The 25,242-nt window shown below is 45.2% G+C and overlaps 1 protein-coding gene across 1 annotated transcript in view; it reads right to left on the reverse strand.

Moving 5' to 3' along the window:
* Window positions 1–25,242, reverse strand: part of VANGL1 (VANGL planar cell polarity protein 1) — a 46,540-nt gene that overhangs the window by 6,598 nt on the left and 14,700 nt on the right. The window contains exons 5-7 of the mRNA XM_071560266.1: window positions 6,475–6,608; window positions 3,011–3,143; window positions 803–1,037 (exon numbers count right to left, since the gene is read on the reverse strand). Of these exons, the coding sequence (XP_071416367.1) occupies window positions 803–1,037; window positions 3,011–3,143; window positions 6,475–6,608 (502 nt within the window). The remainder of the gene's footprint in view (window positions 1–802; window positions 1,038–3,010; window positions 3,144–6,474; window positions 6,609–25,242) is intronic.

Genomic DNA, 25,242 nt, shown 5'->3' on the forward strand with positions numbered 1-25,242 from the left:
CTGAGCCTGCAAAACTGAAAGCAGAGCATGAAATGCCATTTGATGTTGCTTATGTTTTAAAATCCCCTTTGGCATTTTCATGGCAGCAGAACTCATCCTTGGACACTTGGGCAAGGTCCCAGGTGGCTCCCAGCAAGAGGACAATAAACTCGATCTCTCCACAGTATTTCTGCTCTTAGTGTAGTAAGTGGTGAGTGATTGCCCAGGACTAACCCTTCCCTAGGATTGTGGGGTGTTCTTAGAGGGAAGCGTGGAGAGTAGGATCATATGACCTGTTTCCTTTATCATTCAGTCTCTTCCTATGTCTGCAAGTTAACAGTCAGTCTGGTCATGAAGCAGCAAACTGACATTTAATCAGGCAGCCCGCCAACTAGAAACACTGTTAGGCAGAGATTTAGGCAATGGTTAGAAGCAGTCCAAATGCAGCAAGGCAGAGGGGACAGAAAAACAAAAAAGATTCTTTGCAAGTTGCCACCCGCATCATACTGCTACCATGAGCCAGCTGAGAGAACTTCCTGTGACTCAAGACCACAGCCTCAAACACTTCTTTAGCATTCCCTTTGCTGACCTGGATATAAGAACAATTATGTCACAGGCAGTTTCAGAGAGAGAGAAAATGCTGCATAGGAAATATTACTTTCCTTTAAAACCTGATGCAACCTACAAAGCAGTGATTATATCACAGGCAGCAACTACAAAAAAATTCACTCAACTCTCTTGACAACTTTCTGTTCTGTGTGAACACACAGATGTGCTATCCTCTTCCTCCTCCTCCCTCCACCAGCCTTAGAGAAAGCATTACCTTTGGTGTCATGTTGTTGGTAATGCAGAAGGACAAGTGTTGCAAGATGCTCTCCATGCTGTGGTACTGCTGTTGGCGGGTGGTGCGAAGGTACTTCTGCAGAGCCCTTGCCATAGAGGGGAAGATTGCCTGAGCAGCTTCTCGGGGGTCCATCATCTCTCCTGGAGCCTTCTGCTGTTCCTCTGCCTGGAGGCGTTTGATATGAGTGAAAGCCTCCTCTACTGCAACCACAAGCCTGCAGAAGGGAAATTGGGAGAGTAAGAGTCAAAACAAGAGGTAAGACAGGCCTGTGGTTAAGGCAGAGCTTGGGAGTCAGGATTTACAAGCTCCTACTTCCCATCTGATATTGAATCACTGCCTGCCATCATTTACATAAAATCTTCTCTACTGACAGTCTGAGGGATAGACAACAGTTTTTCTTTTCTTGCCCAAACTATCTGGTAACTGAGGGTCATAAACCAGGATTAAGATTTCTAAAAGCCTGAGCATTGCATTTGGTTCTGCCAACACAGCATAAACATCAGCTACATGATTCCAACAAGACACAGCTGCCCTTGCGTTTAATGCACATCTGAATACAACAGCTCCAGCACAGAGAACTGCAGCACGAAGCTTAAGAACAGGCAAGGAGTTAGAAGGAGACTGACTATAAACTAGCATGACCCAGGACACAGACCACTCTGAGACACTGTGCTCACCAACTGCAGTCTTCTCTGACTTACACCAAGTGGGTACAGAACTCATGCTGTTAAATGACTGCCCTGCACCCCTCTACTGAACAGAAGGGGTGAAAACACCCCTCCATCTTCACTTGTAACACTGCAGTTAGAGACAGCCCCTGCAAAACATTCCTGTGTTGGCACAGGTGAGTAAACACTCAGACTGCATCAGAAAAAGGGAACAGATGCCTTAAGACACTCAGTACTGGGCAAACTTACAAATGAGGGCCTACACTGCAGTTAGTGCGGAAAAAACGATAATGGAAAAGTCACCCTACAAAACGCTTCTGCTTCAGCAGACAGGACTTGTTTCACACTTAATTTTCACTCAGGTCACCAATGATTCTCCACACTGCTCTCAATATCCGAAGCATCTAAAGCCAGGGGCAGCTGCCCCACCAAAAGCAGAGGTATAGCATACTGCATTTAGACTAGAATGACGAACAGCACAAGAAGCCCTGACCCTTGCCCTTTCTTTTTAACTTGACTTGAGCCAGACAGTGGGTGGAAGTCAGTTTCTAATCTCCTGACCTGAGACATCTGGCCTGATCTTCTAGTGACTGATGGTTTTCCTCTGACTAAGCAGCTGTTCTAACCAAACTTGGCAAGTAAGGGAGATGTGCCCAAGTTAGGATGCTACACTTCAAAGAAGGGAAAGTTTAAGTTCCTATTGCTCCGAGGCTGGAAGAGAGCCTAAAAGACAGCGGCTATGGGGTACAGGTCAGACTGAAGCAGGCAAGGGGGGGACATTGTGCCAGCACTTTCCCAATGAAATAAAATCTGCCAAAAGGAAACAAAAAACAAGCCAGCTCCCTTCCAGTTATGACACATTCCTTCCAAACACAGCTCAGTTCAGGGGTGCCTGCCCGGAGGCAACTTGCCTCAAACTGTTAGGTATGCTAACTACAGACTGCAATTGGGCTCCAGAGAAATTAGGGGCACTGTCCGGGGTCACCTCAACAAAGCATCAACTCTGTAGCCTAAGCGTGACTGGCAGAAAACATAAATATGTTCCAGTTAAGTCTTTCCTCCTGAATTAATTGAAAAGGGCAGTCAAACTGCCTCTTTTGTTAGTCTGCAAACACAAATATTCTCCTCATCCATGAATTGGCAACACCAAGTGCTCCACTGATCCTGTCCTTGGATTACTTGAGCTGACAAGCCTGGGCACAGGCGAAAATAATAGGATTTTCCTACTGCAACTAACTACAGACTTGTCAAGCACCGGACTGTTCCTTAATCCGTGACATTGCATTAGCTTATCTGCCTTATATACATGTGCTCAGTTTTATGCATGTTCTCCAGATAATTCCAGCCGCAAGCTGTCACCATCCCTTATGCATCTGGGTTTCATAAGCTTCTTCACTGTGACAGAATTATAGCCCTTAATCATGGGTCGGGGACACCCTGACAGGCTGGGCAAGCCCCATGCAACCCAGTTCTGCAGTGCCGAGAAGCAGCACCCGGGAAGGGAAGGGAAGGGCTTTACCTCGCACGGCGCTTCTTCACTCGGCGCTCATGGTCGGCCTCCTCATAGTAGAGCTCGTTGTGACTGGAGTCCCTGCGACGGGCTGCGGCTGCAATCATGGCACGGGACTGCCCCGACGCGTTGTTACCTGGGCCTTCGGAGGGCAGGGATGGGCAAAAAGGAGACAGAAAGGTGGCGTTACTGCCACAGGACTGCGGCTGGGACAGACCAGCACCCCATGGCATCTCTCACAAGTGCTGTGTGGCTCCAGCCTTCCCAGCCAATGCTATAAACTCTTTCCTGGACCTCAGAAACTCTGGTAGAAACACTGCTAGGCAGCACAGGCTTAGAGAGGGGTTCTGGCACATGGACAAGGGAAGTTAGTTGGGATGAAAGATCTCACAGCACATACACAAAGGCAGAGTGAGGTGAACATGCTGAGGATGCAACTTACCCCCCATTATATATGCTTTCAGTTTGAAAGCAAGGGCAGCTGGAACATACCACATTTCAGCATCAAGACAGTGTGAGAGCACAAAAAGTGAGAAGTTGAAAAAAGGAGAAAGACAAATACAAGAATACAATGAGATAGGAAGATGAACAAATTAAAGCCAAACTCCAGCCAGTTACCTGGAGGCAGGAAAAACAGAATGCAGGGGCAGCAGGGTCACCTTTGGACAAAGCATAGCGGGACAGATGCTGTCAGAGCAGCAAAGTCACAGCAGGGTAGCCTGGGGTCTATAAGTGTAGTAACTTCTCATGGCAGTCTTAGCAGCACCTGCCATTAGAGCTTCTGCTGCTGTTAACAGATCCTGCACAGCTACAGGAACAGGGAAGCTGCAATCTGCTCTGAAATACCCAGTCAAGTGACAGAGCTGTCTACTACAAGACCTTAACTAGCAACCTTAAAATACAGTAGTAGGTTCTGAACTCCCCCATGAAGCCCAAAGCTTTGACTGTTTGGGCAGGGAGAACAAAAAATGTTGCCTTGGAAGAGTTTAGGAGCCTTTCTATACAGATAGAGGATAGAGGAGGGTCTACCCAGAAAGAAGTAGGAGGCTAGGACTGCCTCCAAACCACTAAAAGCAACTTTTCTGACTAACTGCTCTGAAAGCCCACACTATCACCTGGCAGTGGTTAAGGCCAACCAACTGCACAGACACGCTCAAAATTGTTCTGCTCATGCAAGGGCAACTCCATTTTTTTTTTCCTAAAAAGCACAAACCAAATTCCAAGACAGAAGCCTGAAACTCAGCTGTGGGAAGGACAAGTGCTCATACACACAGCTTCTTAAGAGTCTAAACACTTCAGATGTTGTTTGACAGCCCTGAAATGGAGGATATGACTCAAGGGAGACACCAGCTCCCAAATTTGGGTTAGATCTCTAATTTGCTGTGTTGACTATGGCTGGCAATGAAAATCCTGGTTTTGAAGGTGAGCCTCCCCACTCTGTATAAAGAGAGATTACAGTAAGATGTTTTTCCTTCCTGGTTGCTGCAGTATCAAATACAAAGGCTGTCAACAAATTAGTAATGCTATTAAGGCAGCCTGTCTTTTTACACAAAGAGTGTAAGAGACTGTCAGACTGCCAATGCAAGCTGCAGCCAGAACTACGCTCTGCTTCACAGAACAGACTGGAATCTTCTTAAGGACATGCCTCTAAGCCCGAGATTTCCATGTGCACAAAGGTAGCATCATTGCACAAGGAATAGCCCTGGCAGCCCATACTGCCCCAGAAGGGAAAGCATGAGTTTCCCGGCCCTGGCAGGCTCACAAGCTTGACACTTGGAAAGGTCTGTCAGCCACATCTGCAGCTTGTTTCTCGTTTCGTCTCTTCTAACTAAGTCTCATGAGCCAGCAGCTCCTAAGGTACTAACACTATCAGACTGGCAATGTATCCTCTGAGCTTGGGAGCCGCAATGCCCAAACAGGTGGTGCAAAAAACCAGAACCTGCCGTATCCTGAAGAGATACTGCAGAGAAGGAGAAGACAAGCTACCTAGTAATCAGTGCGACATCCTGCAGCCAGCCTGGAAGGCTGTGGGATTTGAACAGTGTGTAAACAGCTGTGGGACTGGGGAAGCCCTGACCTTCCATATACCAGTTCTCACCAAGAGTGAGCAGCTGGAATGAATGATTTCACTTCTAGAAAAATACAGAGTGAGTCTGTTTGCTTCCCCTTTCCAAGTCAACCAAGAGCTTCACTCCAGGCAGCAAGGAACACATGATGGGCAAGCCTGTCCCTCTCCATCCCTCACTTCCCCCTTCCTCTGTCAGGATAGGAATATCTCACTGTAAGGATCTAAACCTAAAATTAATTTTATGGACTCAGGAGTGCTGCATCGGATTTGGGGAAGCATTTACAATAAGGTCTTTAAAATTCACCCAAATTGAACAAACAAACAAACAAAAACAAACCAGAAAAAGAAAACACTCCACACCCACAAGGCACTGAAACTTTGTTGAAAGCAAAATAATCATGCCTCATGTTTTTCCCTGTGACAGATATTCTTCATGTTTCAGTCTCCACACCATGCACTCAGGCCCAGCTAAGTCTCTTCGGTCCCTTCTCCCTTCCAGTTCTCAAAGGCTTTCAGTACTAATGAATTCACAGGCAGGATGTGCCTTACCACGTTTTGTCACAGGACTTCAGTCATCCTCCACCATAAAAGCTTCACTATATAAAAATGAACATTCCTTTGGAAGAGCTGAAGTTGTAAAGACTGCCGGGCACATCCTGCTTATCAAGCCTGGCTTTCACTGATAGGGTTTAAGAGTGTCAAATGATAAGTTCAGTTTTCACTGCTTTGAGCATCCATCCATCCATCCTCCCACAGGCTTCTTTAAAGCCCCGAAGTTTGAGAAGTGTTAGTAGAATGACAAAGCTCAATGGGGATAATTATCGGTCTCAATTTCCATGAACTGCTTAGCATCACGATAACTTGGCATGACCAGGGACAAGTCAGGCACAGCTAACTTAGTGCTAAGGCTGCAGGCTGACAAGCACTGCTTTCATCAACAACTGCTGTTTAGACCGTTGCTTCTTCCCACATTGGTGTCAACCTCCTTCACTTTCCTGAAGGCTGTATTCGGATGCAGAATAATAAGTGACTGGGGAATTCATTTAGGTTAAAGTTGTGTTTATTGTACTTTCACAACTAAGGAGATGACCCAAGGGTTACAGAGGCTGCCTAAAACAAGCAGTGGCACTGAAGGTTGCTGAAAAGTGTTTGTCAAGCCACATGATAATTAAGCCCGACAAAACTTGGTCATTTCACCTGACAAAGACAAAAGCCTTATTGTGGCCTAAACACATCTGTAAAGTCATCTGGAACTGGCAAACTCGGGACTGTTAGGAAGATTTCCAGCAAGAGACAAGGATTTGGCAAAGCAAAAAGGTGAGAATGTATGCATAACAAAGCACAAAGCCAACCCAGCCCTTCCCCATCCCACCCAGTCTCAGGGACTACATTTCACCTCACCTACCATCAACATTGTAGACTTTCAGGCCAGCCATGTGCTTGGCTGCTCGGGATTTGGAGGCTGTAAGCAAGGCTGGGTTGTAGACTGTAAAATCTCGGTAGTAATTTTCCAGAACCACCAGTGCAGCTCGTTGGATGCTAGGGAAAGAAGAAAAAACAAAACTAGACAAACCACCTCGGATTGAAACAAGAGCTTTTGTTTCCATAAAATATTAGAAAAAAAAAGAGAGATGAAATAGTCATGTCATTTGGAACAGGGTTGTCGTGCCTACAGAACTGGGCAATGTACAGAATATTAATTATTCTCTCTAGGACCTGACATTCCATTTGAGATGCAAGATAAATGTCTGTGCCCTCATATCAACAAAACGATGATAGGAAATCCCTAAACAAGGCCAGCACATAAAGTGAAGTACTAGGCTGACTGCAGTATGGGAAATTACAGAATTAGAGCTCAGCCTCTCTCGGCAGTACAATCGCTGTGCTGCAGAGGCTTTGCTCAGGCTGAAGATCAGAATACCACATGGGTTTGGATGTAGCTGGCCAGCCTAGATGGAGACCAGTTCTGAATGGATGCTTTTCCATTTGAGTCATTTCCAGCCGCACCTCAGGGCTCGTCAGATCTCCTCGATCCCAGCACCGACAAGAGTGTGATCTCTTCAGCTTTCACAGCATGATAAGATCGCTGCCTGAGTATGGCTGCCAGAGACCGATTACCTCAGTATTGCTTGTTAAATCCCAGGCTAGGGACAAAATAAGGAGCAGTGTCACTCCCTCTATCCCTTTGAAGGGATGCCTCTACATAAAATGATGATACACGGGAGCAAAACAAGCACACGCGCCAGTAGCAGGAAAGACTCAACCCAGAGGTATCTTCGTTTGCAATCATTTTGACAACAGAGAGATGTCTATAGGCACTGTTACCAACAAACAGGACAGTATTTCAAAATAAGCCAAAGCTACAATGTTTAAAAATGCCAACGCACAGGACACAGTTCTCTCTCCCCCTGCTGCTCTGGCTCCATGCCTCACTGTGGCATCCGACTAGCAGTAGTATTCCCAGCAAATCACCAGGATCACTGATTCAGCCAAGTGGAGTTTGCCGAGGACCCACATTTAATATAATTTTTGTGGATTCAAAATGAAAAGGGAGCTGCCAACACATTTGTTGCCAGTTCATTTGTTGCCACTTCGCAACAAAGCTTCTCCTAAGAAAAGTAACCAAGTATTCTCACACGTTACAACATAAGAAGAAAACATCACAAGGATGGCAACATGGGAAAATAAGACATCAACAAATTACGACCTAATTCAGTTCTCAGCACTGCCACAGATTCAACGTGTGCTCCCAGTGGAGCAATTTCAGTTTTCCTGTTCCTGTGCTAATATTAAACTTCTGCATTGCACCCCAGTAATTTAAACACACACAAACATACACCTGGCTCTACTGTCCTCAATTCTCCAGCTGTCCCCCTCCAATTGATCAGTCAATTAAGCACACACACCACCCATTCATGAGACTGAGAAAGAAGAACAAAGCCAGATTTGCTCACTGTGTAGCTTCATCGGTCAGTATTACGGTACATCACCATACAATTGATTATCTGTGTATCTGTAGATGATGAATTTAGCTTTTGAAGTAAAGTCCATCTTTTAGACTGTTTGGTGGGGTCTTCTGCATCCAGCCAGAGCATGTTAAAGAAGCTTCACCTTTCAGGTGCCACTCCTTCATATTTCCTCACCTTAGGTAAAAGCAACTCCCCTTAAGCACTCAGCTACTGATACATGATAAAAAGCCACTTAACCAAAGAAACAATTTTCCTTTAATGAAGTAGTACAGACTGACCCACTGCCACACACATAGACGCTGACACAGAACAAGTGGAAGCTGGTTTATTTCTCCCTGCTGTACTTCTGATTTTTACTGTGAATTTGCTGCAGTTTATAAACAAAATTTCACAAAAGAAGTCATGTGAAAGCAGCATATATTCCCCCTTCTGACTGCATTCAAACATGATTAGGTTTTTCCATGTGTGTTTCCCAGGAAGATAAACCTACACAGAGTTTCATCTCAAAACACAGTGTTTGGAAAACTAGGACCAACTGAGAACAAGAAGATAAAAATGAACAGTTATACTCAGCTAATACACTACACTCATTTCAAAGAGCATTGGAACTTCGATCCCAGAAGTCGGAAATATTTGGGAGGTGCTCCACTGGTCACCTAGCTCTATTAGGACAAAACACAATGCATCACATATTTTTATACAGACAAGTTTTCCCTGGACCCCACTGACAGCGTTATCATCAGGATGCCATCCTTCCCCATCTAGTAACCCTTCCATCCCCTGGTTAAGCAAGCTACCCCACCAATTCACTGGCACATGAACACAGCAGACAAACACAATAAAGCTTTTATGTTGCAGCAAGCAACCACTATTTCCCTGAAAGATAAAGCCCAGGTACTTGTTGCTGATGCAAACAGTATAGGCTCAGTCCCACACATGAGAAATTCCAACCACACAGAGGCTCTGCTCTCTGGGGAGAGAATTGTAATTAAAAATTAGTTTTCAGAAATTCTACCAGCCCGTTTCTGTCACCCATGTAGTCCACTCTAAGTGTGCAGGTTAGAAAGACAGCTATACTATGACTCTTCAAATCTTCTGTTAGAGAAAAAGAATTTAAAGAGAAGAAGTTACAGACAAGAAAATTAGAATGGTCACAATAATTGGCAAGAAGAGCAAGGAGAAGGTTGAACCAGAGCCTTCTGGGCTGTGTTGCTTAAACCTCTTCACCCACATCAAGGGGAAGCCTCGCCCTGTACAGTGCAGGACAGCCAGCCCTGCCCCACTCAGGACCTGCAAAGCAACAAGAACTCCCCGGCCCTGAACAGTCAGAGCACCCTAAAATACAGCAGAAGGGCACCTCAACTCTCTTGTGCAACACAACACACAGGCAGGAGGGTAACCACGGGCATATAAGCATCCAGGGCAGCCTAGAGGAGCCAGTAGGAGCAAAGCAAAATGCTAAGGAGGTCTCCCAACACAAATTCTAGGCTTTTGGACTTCCCACTGCAGGGCAGACTCTCCGATGTCTTGTGAGCAAGGTGAAGTGGTTGCAGCAAGGCTCCTCTCCACCCACACTCCAGCTCCGATGGGAATGGAAACTGGCAGCCTTCCAGAAGCCCATGTTTGGAGGCTGTTTCCTTACAGAACTGTCTTGGGAAATGTTCAGCACCATATCGGTCACTGCATTCATTCACCCCACACTTCAGCAAACAGGCCTTCCTTGAGCTCAGAACTTCGAAAGAATGGGGAGTGGCAGGAAGAAAAAAACCAAGAAAGTTTCAATAATTCATCGCCTACATGGAGAAGGTCAGAGGGAGGATCCTTCTCACGTCCTGTCAAGAGGATATTGCAGCCCAACATATTTCAGGTGCTGTAACAAACTACCAGAACATGCGAAAAGCAGGAAGAGTGTATCACAGAATCATAGAAATCATCATAGAAAGGCTTGGGTTGGAAAGGACCTTAAAGATCATCTAGTTCTAACCCCACCCTACCATGGGCAGAGCACAAAAATCAGGACACAAAAAGCATTAAAGCATTCTCATGCAACAGTTCAAACTCAGAATTTGACATGAGAAAAAACCCTCTTGCACAGGCCAGTGCCTTACTGAAAACGCAGTATCAGTAAGGCTCTGCACTTTGTTGTTTCCATTTTGTGTAGTTGGAGGGTGGGGTTTTTTTAATTATTATTTTCACCCCCCTAAAGAAGGCCATGTCACAGCATGCTGCCAAGAGGGAAAGCAAACAGGCAGACCCAACAGAAGCACAGGGTACCTCAGTGGCATCTGGCAGCAGAGAAATGCAGAGTCCTTTACAAAGAGTAACGAATTAACTTTTGCAGGGTATTCAAGGAAGTGGAGGAGGGGACTGTGTAAAACAAAGGCAGTAACTATTTTTTTTTTCCTCTCTAAAAGCTTAAGTTTTGTCTGAGTACTTGCTGCTACAAGAGACTTGAGTATTTGAGGTCTTGCCATACACTGCACCTCAGAGGCAATTTTGACTTTTTATTTGCCTTCTGTGACATAGCTACACCAATACTGAAACAGGCTTTTTTTAGAGGATTTACAGGAAAACAAACCATTGCTATACTGAACCAAAGCACAAGGAAAGAAGCCTGGTTTTGTAATCAAAATACAGTCTTTGGACATTGCTGGTTTCTAGAAAGAAGGATTCAATTTTTCTGAAGTGGTTGGAAAGGATTAGCGAAAAAAAATCCTGAGAAAAAAAAAAAGAAAAATTGAAGCCGCACCTCTATGCCAAAAGTTGCTATTGGACACACTGGGATCAAGCCCAGAAGGCTGCAGCACCTGTCACTCACATGGTTTTACCAGCTTTGTACTTTCCTGCTAAGCTAGAAATGTAGCCTGTCATGGTACTATACCAACCATCAGCTAGACACTACTAATCAACGAAGGCAGAGGAGTGTCTGTCCCATGCTTTTGCAACAGATATATATACATGTCCAGAAAGAGGTGAGCTGTTTGCTACCACAGCATCCTTGCCATGGATGCAAAACTTGCAACATCAGGGTTTACAGTGAGCCACACACCTAAAATATACAGGGATAGTCAGAGAGGCTTGATGACTCCTTTGCTAATTGAGGGCTGAGGAAGCCTGGGGTTATTTAACCAAATGGTTCCCAACACAGACTCCTCTCCTCCAAACAACATTTTTCTTCAAAACAGAAACAGCATCAAAACAAGCCAAGGTCTCTGGGCACATAAAATCTATGCCACAGCCAGTTGGGAAGTTTGGCACCTCAAAGAAAAGCCAAGAAAGGATTGAATGAGGCAACCTTCCACACAGAGCCAGCTTTGCCTTACCAGCTGCCTCCAGCCTAAAATTGCATGAAGCTTATCTGCTGCAAGAGATGCTGAGGTCTCCTTGAGTGCTGAGCTGTCAGCTCACACCCAACAAGTTTGGAAGACTTCTTTGCTATCCCCTACCTTACAATCACATCTCCCTCCCAGAAAATCCCTCCTCCTTCTCATACCTTTGTATTGGAGCACTGATGCAGAGCTGAGGCTCAAGTGCCTGGGCCTTCAACAAGTCTGATTGTTTTCCCAGAGCAAAGTAGACTGAAGCCAAAATGCTTCCCACACCAACATCCCTATTGAGAATGATTATAGAAAGTGTTTCCATCATCCTCTACAGACTTGCTTCCCTGCTCTGCCTACCATAGCCATGGGTGAGGTCAGCACAGACTGCCCAGACAGATGCTTGCTGGGCAGCACTGAGGGGCCCTGAGCTGGCAGAACACAAGGGATTCAATACTCGCTGTCTTTCCCAAGCAACACCTTGGAGCAAGGCTCCTGAGAGGGCCAAAGTCATGCAGAAGCATTTTGCAGTGCTTACAGTAGCACCAATGCCTTAGCTGCAGTTTTGTCCTCTCCAGTAAACAGACCCAGTGTCAGATCGCAGCAGAGATGCCAAGACAAGGAACTTCAGCAGCTGTGGCCAAACAAGCAGAGCAGAAAAATACCTTTTGATCGTTGTAACTACAACAGCATTTCAGTTTGGTACAGTCAAGAGAACAGGACCGCAGACTCTAGGAACAGGAAAACCACATTTTCTTGTCAGACAACCACAGTTGAGGTCTCTGCTTGGCAAAGGCAGGCAAGCGCAAGCTTCGCCCTCCCTGGAACAGGCATCGGGACATAGCAAGTTTGTTTTAAGATATCTGACTTCTGGCATTTGGTGAGGCAGGGAAAAGAATTTGCAAGGCCAAGCCTTTATCAGGGAAGGGAAGGAAACCTTGTCGTAGTAACATGCTGTCACTGTGATGGCAGGTTGGCATCTGCCCCCAAGGAAGCAAACACCCATCCGGTAATAGAGCAATTTATATGGAACCCAAACACACACAAGGTTCATCCCACAGCTTTGCAGTGACCAGTCTCCATCTGTTCTCCCTCCTCTCAGCCTTTTTTAAAAATACAAAAAAAAAAAGAACAGGCATTTAAAACTGCTCCCCATCTATCTCCAACACGGGACATCTGAACATCTGTCACAAGAGTGCTGTAAATTTAAAGAGAGCACCAGCCCATTTCTAGCTGCAGATCTCCCCTTTTCTAACCTGTTGCTGTTCGAGACACAGTGCTCTCCAGCAGATACTCCATGACAAGTCTCACATTTTGCGAGACGAAAAATCAGAACCAACACACCACCTGAGCCATACAATAGTTCACTGCTGATGCAGAAAGGATTTCAACACACAAATTTTCTGAAGGAGAGGGGGAGAGTAGGATTCATTTTCACGTTGGTTTTTTTTGTTTGTTTTCCTCAAAAGTAGCCTAGCCAAAACCCTCCAGCATGGCTGAAAAAGAAAAGGACTCTTCCAAGTCTACCACTAAGCTTGGTGTTACATTTGAATCTTAATTTGGATGAAATTATGTATTTTCTTAGAAAAGAGAATTTTACAGGAGGGTATGACCAAAATTGGGGGTTGGGGGGAAATCAACTTCTTTACATCATACAATCTAAACAAGCTACTTATTAAGCCTTCCTGAAGAACCCTATAAAAGTATTCCCTGGCCAGTACTAAGAGGATGCTGCTACAGAAGTACAGAGCACTAAGTTGCAGCAAGTAGCTATAAAATCCCAGTTAACCCAGAGGCATGCTGCCACTGCAATTCTCCTTCTGAGAAACTCCCAAGCCTGGTACTTCAGGAAGTTAACTGGTCTTTAGAGTACCAGTACACAGGCTGAATGTTTTCCCCAGTCACCTTTATGGTAGAACTTCCAATTTTGATGAATGCTTTCCCAACAGCTATACTGCCCTGGCTTCCTCTTCCAACAGCTGAAGGTGGCAGCCAGTATAGTTGACTAGGAAAAAACCCCGACACTACTGGTAACATGCAGTGAGGAGGAAGAGGAGAGCACAATCCTCTCACTTGAACAGTGGTCCAAAAGGTCCAATAATATGAAAGGGAAGTCACTGTGTTGAAGTCAGATGCTGCGGCAGCACCACACTTCTATTGCTCAGTAACACAGTGAACGTCTCATTTCACAGTATACAGTGCCCAGGGAAGCAAAGATCACAAGGACACTTGTTACCTCCAACATCATATTCAACTGATAAGAAAATGACATAAACTGCAATAGCCTAACATGAGCTTTAGAAACAATGGAGGTTCCAGAACACTGGAAGAGCTTCCTGTGGAAGGCAGGGGACTCTCTTCTCAAGAAAAGAAAGATTTAAGCCCTTGCTGAGCGCCTAAGCTTCTTTCCAGCTTCCCTGTGTACAGTTCTAGGATGTCTTATTGCACTGGGTCAGCCTAGGTAACCAGAAAGGCTGCCTTCCAGCCCCTCACAAAATAGCACAGGGGAGTTTGTTAATGTGTGGCAAAGGTTCGTTGAACCAATTGCCTCAACCCATCTGCTGGGATGGGTATGTTAGTGTACCACAAGAGCAGCTTCAGGAGCGGCATCTGAAAGAGCAGCTTGTGAAAGCCTGAGCACACAGTGCAACAAACTTCTCCCCCAGAAGGCTGAGGAAGCCAGCTGCCAGGAGAGCAGGCTCCAAAGCAAACCACCCACATCCTCTTATGTCAAGACCACCTATCCAAGGGGAACAGTGTGTGTGGAGAGGTGTTGTCAAGCACTTACCATACAGATACCTAGCAGAACCATTAAATCCAAACGGTATAGCTCATGTATCAGCCAGTGCACAACAGCAGCTTTCAGGGCTGGATTTCAACCAGTTCCTCAGACACCAATAACCACATTCAGATGCTTCAACAGCTCTCAAACTAGAGACACCCACTTCCCTTTGCTCACACACAACACATTCAAACAGGTGAAGGTGCTACCTTCTCATCAAGCAGAAAAGGGGCACTTGCTACCAGCACCTCATTGCCCCAGGGTCTGCTGCAACACAGACACAAAAGATGAGAGCAACTGAGCTGCCCGTGCCTGGCCACGTATCTGCCATGTCCCAGACACCCACAGTGAAGCAAAACAACACCTGGCCAGACATCCACACCTCAAACCCAACCCACCACCCTCAGGAGCCACTCGTAGTTCAATTGGATCTGAGAGCAGCCTTTACCGGATCCACGAGTTAGAGCTCGGAAAGGGGTTTTCCAAGTGCACTAGGAGCACAGCAAGCATTTGCCTCTATGACATGGTTTTGAAAAGTGCTGGGGTATCCTCAGGGGAGCTAGTGAGAACAGTAATCTGCTTATTTATGAGAAGGAAAAAAAAACCCAAACCAAACCAGCAACTACTGTCTGCTCACACTAAAGTAAAACCAAAGCTGTGAAAGGCTTTCTTCATCTATTGAGCAAATTGGCAGTTTGGGACCCAGAGAAGCAAGAGAAAAGCACAAAGTGGACAACTTCAGCAAAAAGATGATGGGAAGAAGCTGCTGCTGAGCTGTCCCCACAAACCTGCACAGCATGATGGACACAGGCACACCAGAAAGACAGTGGTGTCAACAGGGCAGGGACAAGTTGGCTTCCCCAGGAATGCTGCCAAGTGTTGCATTCAGCTGCCAGCAGTCCAAGAGGATCCACTTGTCTGCACCCAACTCAACACAGACCTGTGACCAGTTTGATGGAGTCAGGGACACTGGCTGAAGTCAATCTTACAGTTACCATCTCCACAGCTGAGCAAGCTATTGAGGCCAATGAGCCCTGTGAAAGGATACATGCATGGCTTAAGATAATAATTTAGAGAGTCCAGTCTCAGAGCTGGAGATATGACTCTACACCAAGTCCACAGCAATAAGCTGCCATCCATTTGGTGCACTGTGTCTGCCTTTGAATCTTCAGAGACATGGCCTGGGGCACCCAAGACCTATCCCCATGCTTGTGCCATGTCTGGCCCCTTGTAGATCAGCTGGATAGGCGAGAAGAAGCAAGGACTGGAGGCTCTCCTGTCCCCAAGCTCAGTAGAGAAACACACATTCACAGATAGAGCCCTGCACCACCAAGGAACATTCCTGCAGACTGCAAAAACTCATGTGCACAGCCTGTCTCCTCATACAGGCAGCAGCAGGACTTCATTTCAATGAAACAGAATCACAGAATCATTTGGGTTGGGAAAGTCCTCTGAGATCACCGAGTCCAACATTTTCACCGCTTTGTTGACTAGACCATAGCACCAAGTGCCACCTCCAAGGATGGTGACTCCACCATCTCCTTGGACAGTCCATTCCAAAGTTTGACAACCCTTTCCATGAAGAAATTCCTCCTGATGTCCAACCTGAACCTGCCTTGGCACAGTTTGAGGCTATGTCCTCTCATCCTGTTGCCAGTTGAGGCTGATTCCCACCCTGCTACAATCTTCTTTCAAGTATTTGTAGAGAGAAGCCATCTCTGCTGGGAGAGGATTCTATCCTGCATCTTTCTCTCAGCCCCATCACCTCGCTTGTCACCACAAGCCTTCGTAACCCTTAAGCAGCAGAAGGACAGTTAAAAAGACTGCAGAAATTAAGCTGGGCAAAATAATCCAGGAAGAAAAATACACACACAAAACTATAAAGCTACATAGATAATAAAGATAAAAATTACCAGTTCCACCATTCATATCCCTATGCAACTAGACAAGGTTTCTTTGGGAGGGGTGAGGAAGGATCAAGCTGTTGACAGAAGTTTTTTTGCTGCAGCGTTAGTTTAAGAAGTGATGTGGAACTATGATCAAACACCTCTGTAATTGAGGGGCGTACCAAGAATTTCTGAAGAAGGTCTAACCTCTTTCAAAGGTTTCCACACACTTGAGGTTATACTTAGGATTTAAGGAGTTTCAAATCAGTCAGGGGGACAGGATGACAACAAGGTGTCCTTTACCTTCTGAATGCAGAAGTTAGGAGCAAGACCAAGAGTTTACTCTGCATGTGAGAATGAGACAAGCATTTGGTGCAGACATAAGGGATGAAATAGGAGATGCACACAAGCCCTGAGCTGCAGGGAATCCATCAGCCTCCAACTCAAGCTTGTGCCCTGCTCTAGCACCTAGGAACTTTGCAAAAGTCAGCAATACATGATACCCTGGAATACCATTTCCAATCCCTGGGAGCAGCATAATCCATTACAGTGATGCATTTCCTCTTCCCAACATACATGTATGTTATATTGCTGATTAGTCTGAGCCTCAAATCAAAAGAAAAAAAAATGCAGGAACTGGCAGATATGGCAAGAAGTTTACAAGAGTCTGCATTTTCAAAAGATATTTAAAGCCTGTTCATGCATAAAATAAGGCCAGCGTTTAGCCAAGGCATTCTTCAAGCTACATTAACAGTCACAAAGTAACTAAGAGTGGGACTTTTTTTAGGGGGTTTTTTGAGGGTAGGAGAAGGGGTTGGTTGGTGGTTGGGTTTTTTTTTCAGGTGAAAGACAAGAAATACAACTTTAATTCCAAGGAAATAACAGAAAGAAAGTGTTCAGAGATTTTATGGGCAGCCAAATTTCAGTTCTGTAACAGGACTTTACATTTAGATGCTGCTGCCACGAAAAATCAGCATTCAGCCCTTGTTCCCACAGCAGCCTGGTAGGGTGCTCTCTCAGCAAAGGGGACCACGTCTTACTTGACCCCCAGCAGGGGATGGGATTAACTTTGAATGAGGTTGTCATTTGAGTTAACAGAGCAGCTTTAACATGTTCTAGGATTTCTCTCAAAACGCCTCGGAATGTTATTCTCCCGCAAGCCAATGCAGACAGGCCTGAAGACGCAGCATCCATGTTAGCCACTATCAGTCCTTTGCACACAGAGAACTATCAGCTTTCGAACTACAGCCCAGTCCTCCCTGCACAGCATCCCCCCATCACAGGGCATCCCACAAAGATCCACTCCAGCAAGCTCTGCACAAGCAAGAGCCACCTCATTTTATAACCAGCACTCAGTAACCCCCCAAAAAGCCCTGGAACCACAGGGACATGATCTGCAGTTCCAAGCTGAGATTAAAAAAACCAGCTCCAAAAAGGAGGCAGATGACCCTCTACTAGGACTTCAGAAGCACAAGCCAGTCAGCAGCCTGCAGCCCTCAGACCACAGCCAAGGTTCTTACTGGTGCGCCAGGGGTCTGTTCTGCTCTCGGCCACAGAATAGCTCTGGCAGCTGATGTCCCCACTTGACCTAAACTGCACAAAGGAAATTAAAGCACACAAGTTCATTTAACAGAGTGTGTGCTGGAGGGTGAACCAAGTTAGAAATGAAAATATTGCCCTCAGTTTTATAGCCATAAATAAACAAAAAATTTAAAAAATACTCTTACTACTACCCTGATCTCTATGAACTCTTCCCTATTCTTTCAGGGTAGGGTCAGGAATTAGCTTCCAGTTTTCCAGGATATTGTATGGTTGTGCTATATAAGAACTGTAAATTCACAACTCCTTGCCTTTTTAACAAAAACTGAGCCTACTCCTTTACCCCAAAGGGCACACAGCTCATTTCTTGCCAGAATATTTCATCATTCACCACAAGAAACAGACGTCAAAGAGGGGGTGGATTTCTTGGAGTTTTTTTCAGCATTTGAAGATAAAAGTATCTTCATGGCCACAAAATTTGTTCAGCAGCTTAGGGACACCATCTGTCTCTGTGGGTGGCACACACAGGCACTTTGGAGGGCATAGACAACAGAGGCACAGAAATTCCACGACAAATCCTTAAAGTACATAGTAGGCTGGAACATACCATTCTTGTACTTCTGGGCAGTGTTGATTTTGAAAGACAAACCAACAAGAAAGTAAATCCCTGAAGATGAACCCAAGGCCATTTCCTCTCCACCATCTCTTCCAGGATGAAGCCTAGCAGCTCCTTGCAGGGAGCAAGTAATATTGGACTAGCCAGGCGGATTAATAATTGACAGCGGGCATTTCACTTAAAAATGGGCTTGTAAACTTTTAAAGTATTAAGTATTCAAAAAATGTGAGACTGCTCCAGGGTATAACAATCAGCCTGTAACACTCAGCCTTGCTGCCTGATGCACCTGCAGGGGCACAAATAGGACTGGTACCTGGGCTGTGCTCTAGTACACTCAACTCAGTGCTCCTCCTAGTGAAAAGGAGAGGTGGTTTGTGCACAGGGGATGCTGGGGGTGATTCATAGATCAGATCAAGATCAAGGAAGGAAGGAGAGAAGGGTAGAAAGATGACTGTGGGCACTTCACTTCCCTGAGCTCTCTCATCTTTATCAAAACGAGAAGCAGCTCCATGAGTAAAGCTATACATAGAAACTTCTGAAAAATGTTCTCAGAAAGATAAGAGGCTAGGAAAACACGTTCCTTTCAGAAAAGCAGAGCCCTCCCAGGCTTTTGAGACAGACTTTACCACATCAGAAACTCCCAGATGAGTTGTGCACGTGGTCAGACTAGGCACATCTTAGACTTCCTCTCACCTTTAATGAGGAGTACCTGGCATTCCTGGAACTTGCAGTTCCCTTCTATCACAAACAAGCACCCTCTTAATGAGGCATTACCCTGACCCAAGCAGTAAGTCCTAGCTGAACTTTGCTGGCAACACACTCCATGCACCACCAAACAGACCCTTGTAAAACAGAACAAGGCACCATTCCCATAACTCATCTGAAACATCAAAGGAGACTGCTCCCTGCTCAGCAAGGAACAGCATACTTTTTTTTTCCAGAGCCTACTGGAAAATCCCTTCTGCAATTCCACAGGTACCCTCATGGCTAGAGCAATCAGATGATCAGCTCTCTGCAGCACCATCCTCCAGAGGCGAGGCAGCAGACATAGCCAGGGGGGAAAGGTAAAGGTATGACCTGTGACTAAAAATGGTTAAGAATGTGCTTGGAAGTCTCTGCCCATTAAGTCATTATTAGTTCATCTGCAAGTCAGCCCCGCTTTCCCTACTCTATGGCTACAGCACAGGGTGTTTTGAAAGGTGCCAATGCCACACAACTGTGAACAGAGAGTTCTGCAAGCTCAGGAACGGGAGTATGGAGAAGTAGCCCAGATGCAGCGGTGAGGAGTTGCAAAAAGGTGGTAGTAAACACCCAGTTATGTGAAGTGCTGCTGAAAAGACATTGGCTGGGGGTTCACAAGTCTGGCACCTCAGTTCCTGCTAAAGAAGCTGCTCTGGAGCAGAGCCCTCATTTCTTCAGAAGCCTCACACTTGCAGACGTAATTAACACCCACTTACCTGGCCATCCCAGAACTTCGTGGGAAGGGAGACTAATCAATGCTGATGCTCACCACGTTTGGTGACAGCTTATGGGTGGGGGACACTCACACAAATTTGCATCAGGGCACCTTGTACTGATTTCAGAACAGAGAAAGTGTATTTAGGAACAAGTCTAATTTCACACAGGCTGGAAGCTCCGGCGACAGAGCTGCTCTGCAAAGTCTGTGGCACATGCTGTTCAAGCAAGCTCCTGTAATCAAGGCAGCAGGACAGTTAATAAGATGTTTTGCTACAGAACAAGGTAAAAACTCAGTCAGCTCAATCTCTTTCATCAGTATGTATCACTATGGAAGACAGTGACAGTTGTAGAAACCCCAAAGAGAAAGAAGGGTCACTGTAACGCTTCCAATCCTTGGGAACACAGACCAAGTCAACAGCACATAGCGTAGAAGAACAAGCCCTGAGTGCCTCCAGCAGGATTTATCTGAGCAGGTACAGCACTGCATTAGTGTGCACCAATGCTTGTTCTGCAGTCCCACTTATGACTACACTACTGGAAACAGAGTGTAAGTATGGTATCAGTCAGACTATGAATGACCAATGCAATTAGACACACATTATGAACTCTCTTCACCAGAAAACAGCAAGATTGCAGCAGCTCTTGCCTCAAGGAAGAGATCCAGCTGCCTAAATCCATGGTTCAGCTAATATGTTTCACTAGAGTAGAAGCAGAAACAAAAGTGCCTATATTCCACAGAAGCTTTCCTTTGAAGGAATAGGAAGATTTTAGGACAGCATGAGTGTTGACACAACTCTGGGCAACAGCACTGTATACAGTTCAAATGTTGATCATGTGCTCTTCACTAGAAAAAAATCACTTTTGATATGGGGGGGACACACATTTTTAAGCAACAAGATCGGATGTGCAAGGCTTACAAATGCAAGCTGGAGTATGGAGCAGCTTATTCATACTCCTTAGCCCTACACACAGTCCCTCACTAATGAACATAGTCCCAGTGGCACCAAAGGACACTGACAAGAGAGCACTCATCAGATTAGATCGGTAAATACTGGCAGCCTAGAGATCACAGTTTTCTAAGGAACAGGTTCAACAAATACAACCCAAAGGAGCTGGGCCTAACGTGGCACCATCTTCCACCATGCAATTCTGTTTCAGCTCTTGTTCATATTAAAGGTAAGGGCTCATGTACGACCTCAGACAGCTTCTCTGCTGCCTCCAGGTCAGCTGGGAGACAGGCAGAATGTGTTCCCCGTCCACAGAGCATGTCTGCATCTACTTTCTTTTGCGAGTGTGTGCAAGCCACCAGGTTTCTCAATAAAGTATTGGTAGTTCCTGCAGGGAAGTCACAGGCTTTTCAGACAGGTACCTGTTTTCAATGAAGCAGCTGCTCCCTTCCTGGATTTTTCACCCACAGTTCAGCAAACATCCATGCAAATTGAGATGGGTAACGGGGTACAAGGGAATGCTCACTTCTACCATACAGAACTATTTCTGAGTACTAAGCTTCTCTTGATTAGATTGACAGAGAACATCAACTAGCTCACAGCTGTCTGCAAAAGCTGTACTCTGATTCCAAAGGCATACAGACTTCCCCACCAGCTGGTTCATAAAGGCAAGCCCATGCCAGAAAGGACAGTGTCCTGATTTTCTCTGGGATTGAGTTAATTTTCTTCCTAGTACACTCATGTTTTGGTTGTTGCTAAGTAGTGCTTACTTTAAGTCAAGGGCTTTTCAGTTTCCCATGCTCTGCCAGTCAGTGAGGAGTTGCACAAGAAGCTGGGAGGGAGCATAGCCAGCACAGCTGACCCAAAGGGATATTCCATACCACAGAACATCATGTCAGCTGGGGGGACTGGACAGGAGTCACCGATTGCTGCTCAGGAACAGGTTGGGCAGCAGTGAGCGGAGAACAACCATAGTGAGCATCACTTGCCTTTCTTGGGTTTTATTTTTCCCTCTCCCTCTCTTCATTACAATTGTTTTATTGTTTCATAATATAATTAGAACTATATTTTACATTCTTTAAATTGTTAAACTGTTCTTATCTCAACCCACGGGTTTGAGATATTTTTCTGATTCTTGTCCCCATTGTACAGAGTTAAGTGGGGGGGTGTGGTGAGCAGCTGTGTGGTACTTAGTCACTTAGCTGGGGTTAAATCCCAACTGAGAAGCAGACCAAACAAAGCTCTCAGTACTTTATACCGTCACAAACAAGATGAACTATCATGGCCCTGCTCCTCATATCCCTGCTGCAAGGATGAACAAAAGGAAGAAGGACCCAATCTCAGATATCTCTAACCTCAGAAAACCAAGCCTATACTGCAGTCCAACAGTCAGACAGTGTGTAAGATCATTAATTACCACGTATTACAAGCCATTCATTTTCTTGAGCTGTCTAGACTAGCAAAGATCTAGGGTGGGGAAGTTTTCACTGCAGAGGAAAGGAGTATCTTTAGCACTTTTAACTACAGAAAAGAAGGATTTTCTCCAGCAAGATCCTTCCCAAATAATTTCTGAGCCATACAGAGGAATACTGAACTGTGGATGACAGGCATCATCAGAGTCTCTGTGTGTAGGGACAAACTGAAGCCTCAGCTGCAAATTCAAGCCTCAGTTTGCAAAACTATAAGCCTTTCAACTGAAAAGTTATCTGCTGTTGTGCTCCCCCACTTTTGTTTCCCTTTGTTGTTGCTTTCAAAAGTGTTGACAGCATTCCCACTCAACCTCTCACATTTTCCCAGGGCTGAGCTGTCGTGAGTATACCCTGCTCCCTGCTCTTTATCATACATACTACCATAGAACATTTGCCCTGCATGACAACCCTTCCTACCACAAGCAGCAGAGCAGTCAGTGAGCTGAGACGTGGCACCACACTCATTGGGACTCCTATTTAATTTTTAACTCCCCCTCCAAGCTCCTGAATCGATGCCAAAGGGAACGTTCATTTTGGCAGTTAAGTCTCCCAGAAGAAAAGTTACAGCCAAAGTGCTGGGGGTGGGACCAAGCCAGCCTATTAATAGGCTGATTATAATATGAATTTGGGGAACTACTCCCAAATATGCTTACCCTTCTGGACCTAGGGCCCTCGGGGGTGGAGTGGAATACCTAACTCAGCACTTTCAACTCTTTTTAACTGCATTTGGATCCAGGAAGGGTGGAAAATCCTGTCTGTACCCTGCCTCGCAAAACACGGTTTGCCAGAAAGGCAGCTGAGCTATTGTTTTCTTCCCTTCTCCCCCAGAAAGCACGCTGTCCTCATACTTCCACTGTTGCTCCCTCTGCCTCACCAGAAAATGCCTAGAATTAGAAAGCTTTCATCTTGGATTAAAAAGGTTGATACCAACAATTTGCCTGGGAAAAAAATCAGAGCTTCTCTAAGAAGCAACACTGAGCAAGGTAAGATGTATCAGACCCTTCTCATCATCAGCTTCTCTGGAGTACACTGGCCTGCTGAGGAGGGCAAACTCCATGGATTGTCAGTGAGCAAAACCTCTAAGATATCTGAGAGCATAAAGAAACAAAAGAGTTTGATTTCATGAGATAGTCAGACTGCTGTACCTGTTAAAGTATGCTTCTTCCTTCCAGCTGGCAGCTCAGAATCTCTCCAGGACCCATTTAAAAATGCAAGACCCCTTTAAAAAGTGGTGGCTAAGAGAGCCCAAATGTAGCAACAAGTGGTATATACCTACTCCATCATTGTTAGAACCATCTCTCCATCACATCCACAAAGCTGCTTCTCCAGTCTTCCTGAAATCCAAACTGTCCTTGTGTGTTTCCACATTTTCACATCAACAGACCTCCCATTCCAGTCCCAAGCCCCAGCTAGACTCAACCAGATGGAGAAGGCAGCCCCTTGTGACCCTGATTGACATTTCACCAACCATCATGCCAAGGTCTTCATGAAAACTCTGCAAAATTATGCTGCAAAAATATTCAAAAGTACACATTTTCATGTTTCACACAAACACCTCACAATCCTAATCCTTTAGAAGCTGAAGGAGATACCAACTACATTAATTTCTTACAGTTTGTTACATCCAAGCCACATTCCATATCAAGATCAGAAGCTCTTACAATTTACACACAAGTAACATGCTTGTAAGTGAGTGGGAGAGAGAACAGACTCTCCTAAGCTGGGAGACACTTGGCCACTGATCAAACCTACACAATTCTACCTCTGCATCAATAAAAAAGGAAGGACATTTAAGCTTCAAAACACATGTCAATACTCATTATACCTTTCAGAAACTAAGGAAAAAGTAACACCATTATCAGATACACTTGATGAGACTATTTTGTAACACAAGACACTGAGACACCTCTGTGCTGCAGGGCTTGGATTCAATATATCAAGTAAACTGAAATTAGCTTACCAACAAATGAGAAGTTACTAGTTTTCATACATCTCAAGATTTCACCCTACGTTTTACAACTCTTTGCTGCCCTAGCATCACCCAAGACATTTCAAAAACCTCCTTGCAAAGAGAGAACTGGATGTCACATTGTTTCTAACACATGTGCTGTTAAATATTTAGGCCTTGATTCTCAAGCAAATTCTTTGCCTCCATGATAGCAAGCTAGACATACAGACTTTGGCAGGCATAGGATCTCAATTCCTCTGAATACAAATCCACAATCTACCATCAGACAACCAGCAAACTCTCTCAAACTGAACCTGTACGTTGTGTGTGTGTGTATACAGGTATAGACATACACATACTGAGCTTTCTCTGCAGAATTCTCTTACGAGAGAACTGCCTCATCACACCTCAAAACACAAAGTTGTGGCACAGGGGAACTCTTTGGTAGTCATCTTTTCATCTCCCTAGTCCTACAGGCTATGCTGGATCATTCACCACAGAGGAATCAAGTTTAAAAAAAAAACTGATTTCACAAGAAAACCAGAGATCAATTCATTTCTTGAAATCTTGAAAGTGATCTTTTATTAAGTCAATGGGAGCACTTTCATTACAGAGGAGGGGCTCTACTCATTCTACAGAGAAGAAAAATACAGGACAGTACAGATCTAGTTCATCCAAAAGGCCAGAAGCAACATCCTGGAGCCAGCTCCCAGACTTGAGCTTCAACCACTAAATCTGCTTCAAAGCAATTCCGTTGCTAAACTAATGGCTGCAGGAGACTGTTCCTACATCCACTTAACCCAGCAGATGCTAATCTCTTCATCTGCCACAGATACACATGCCATAGGGGTCTGGACAGGATAAGCAGAACAGACGTTTAAGTGCACATACAGGCTGGGGAATCATCTTCAGAGCTCAGCTGCAAGCTTACCAGGACACAGGAACTAAGAGATTTCTGGAGAACTTCGGAGGACACAGGATCTAAGGAGATTGAGACACTGTCCTCTCTTGTACCTTTGCTAAGGGAAGCATTAACAGCAGCAGGAAGGTGGAAGCAGGCATACATGTGTTGTACCTACAGATACTGCACAGCTCCCAAATACTCCTTCATACATCTGACCCAGCAAACTGATCCATACCTAATGGCCAAAAGAGCATCATGCTACAAAACCAAACCAGGAGCAGCATAATACTTCCAAAAAGGCATCCACACGTGCCCCAGTCTCATTTAAAATATTATTC

This window comes from Pithys albifrons, chromosome 1, assembly GCF_047495875.1.
Source record: "Pithys albifrons albifrons isolate INPA30051 chromosome 1, PitAlb_v1, whole genome shotgun sequence".
NCBI lineage: Eukaryota > Metazoa > Chordata > Aves > Passeriformes > Thamnophilidae > Pithys > Pithys albifrons.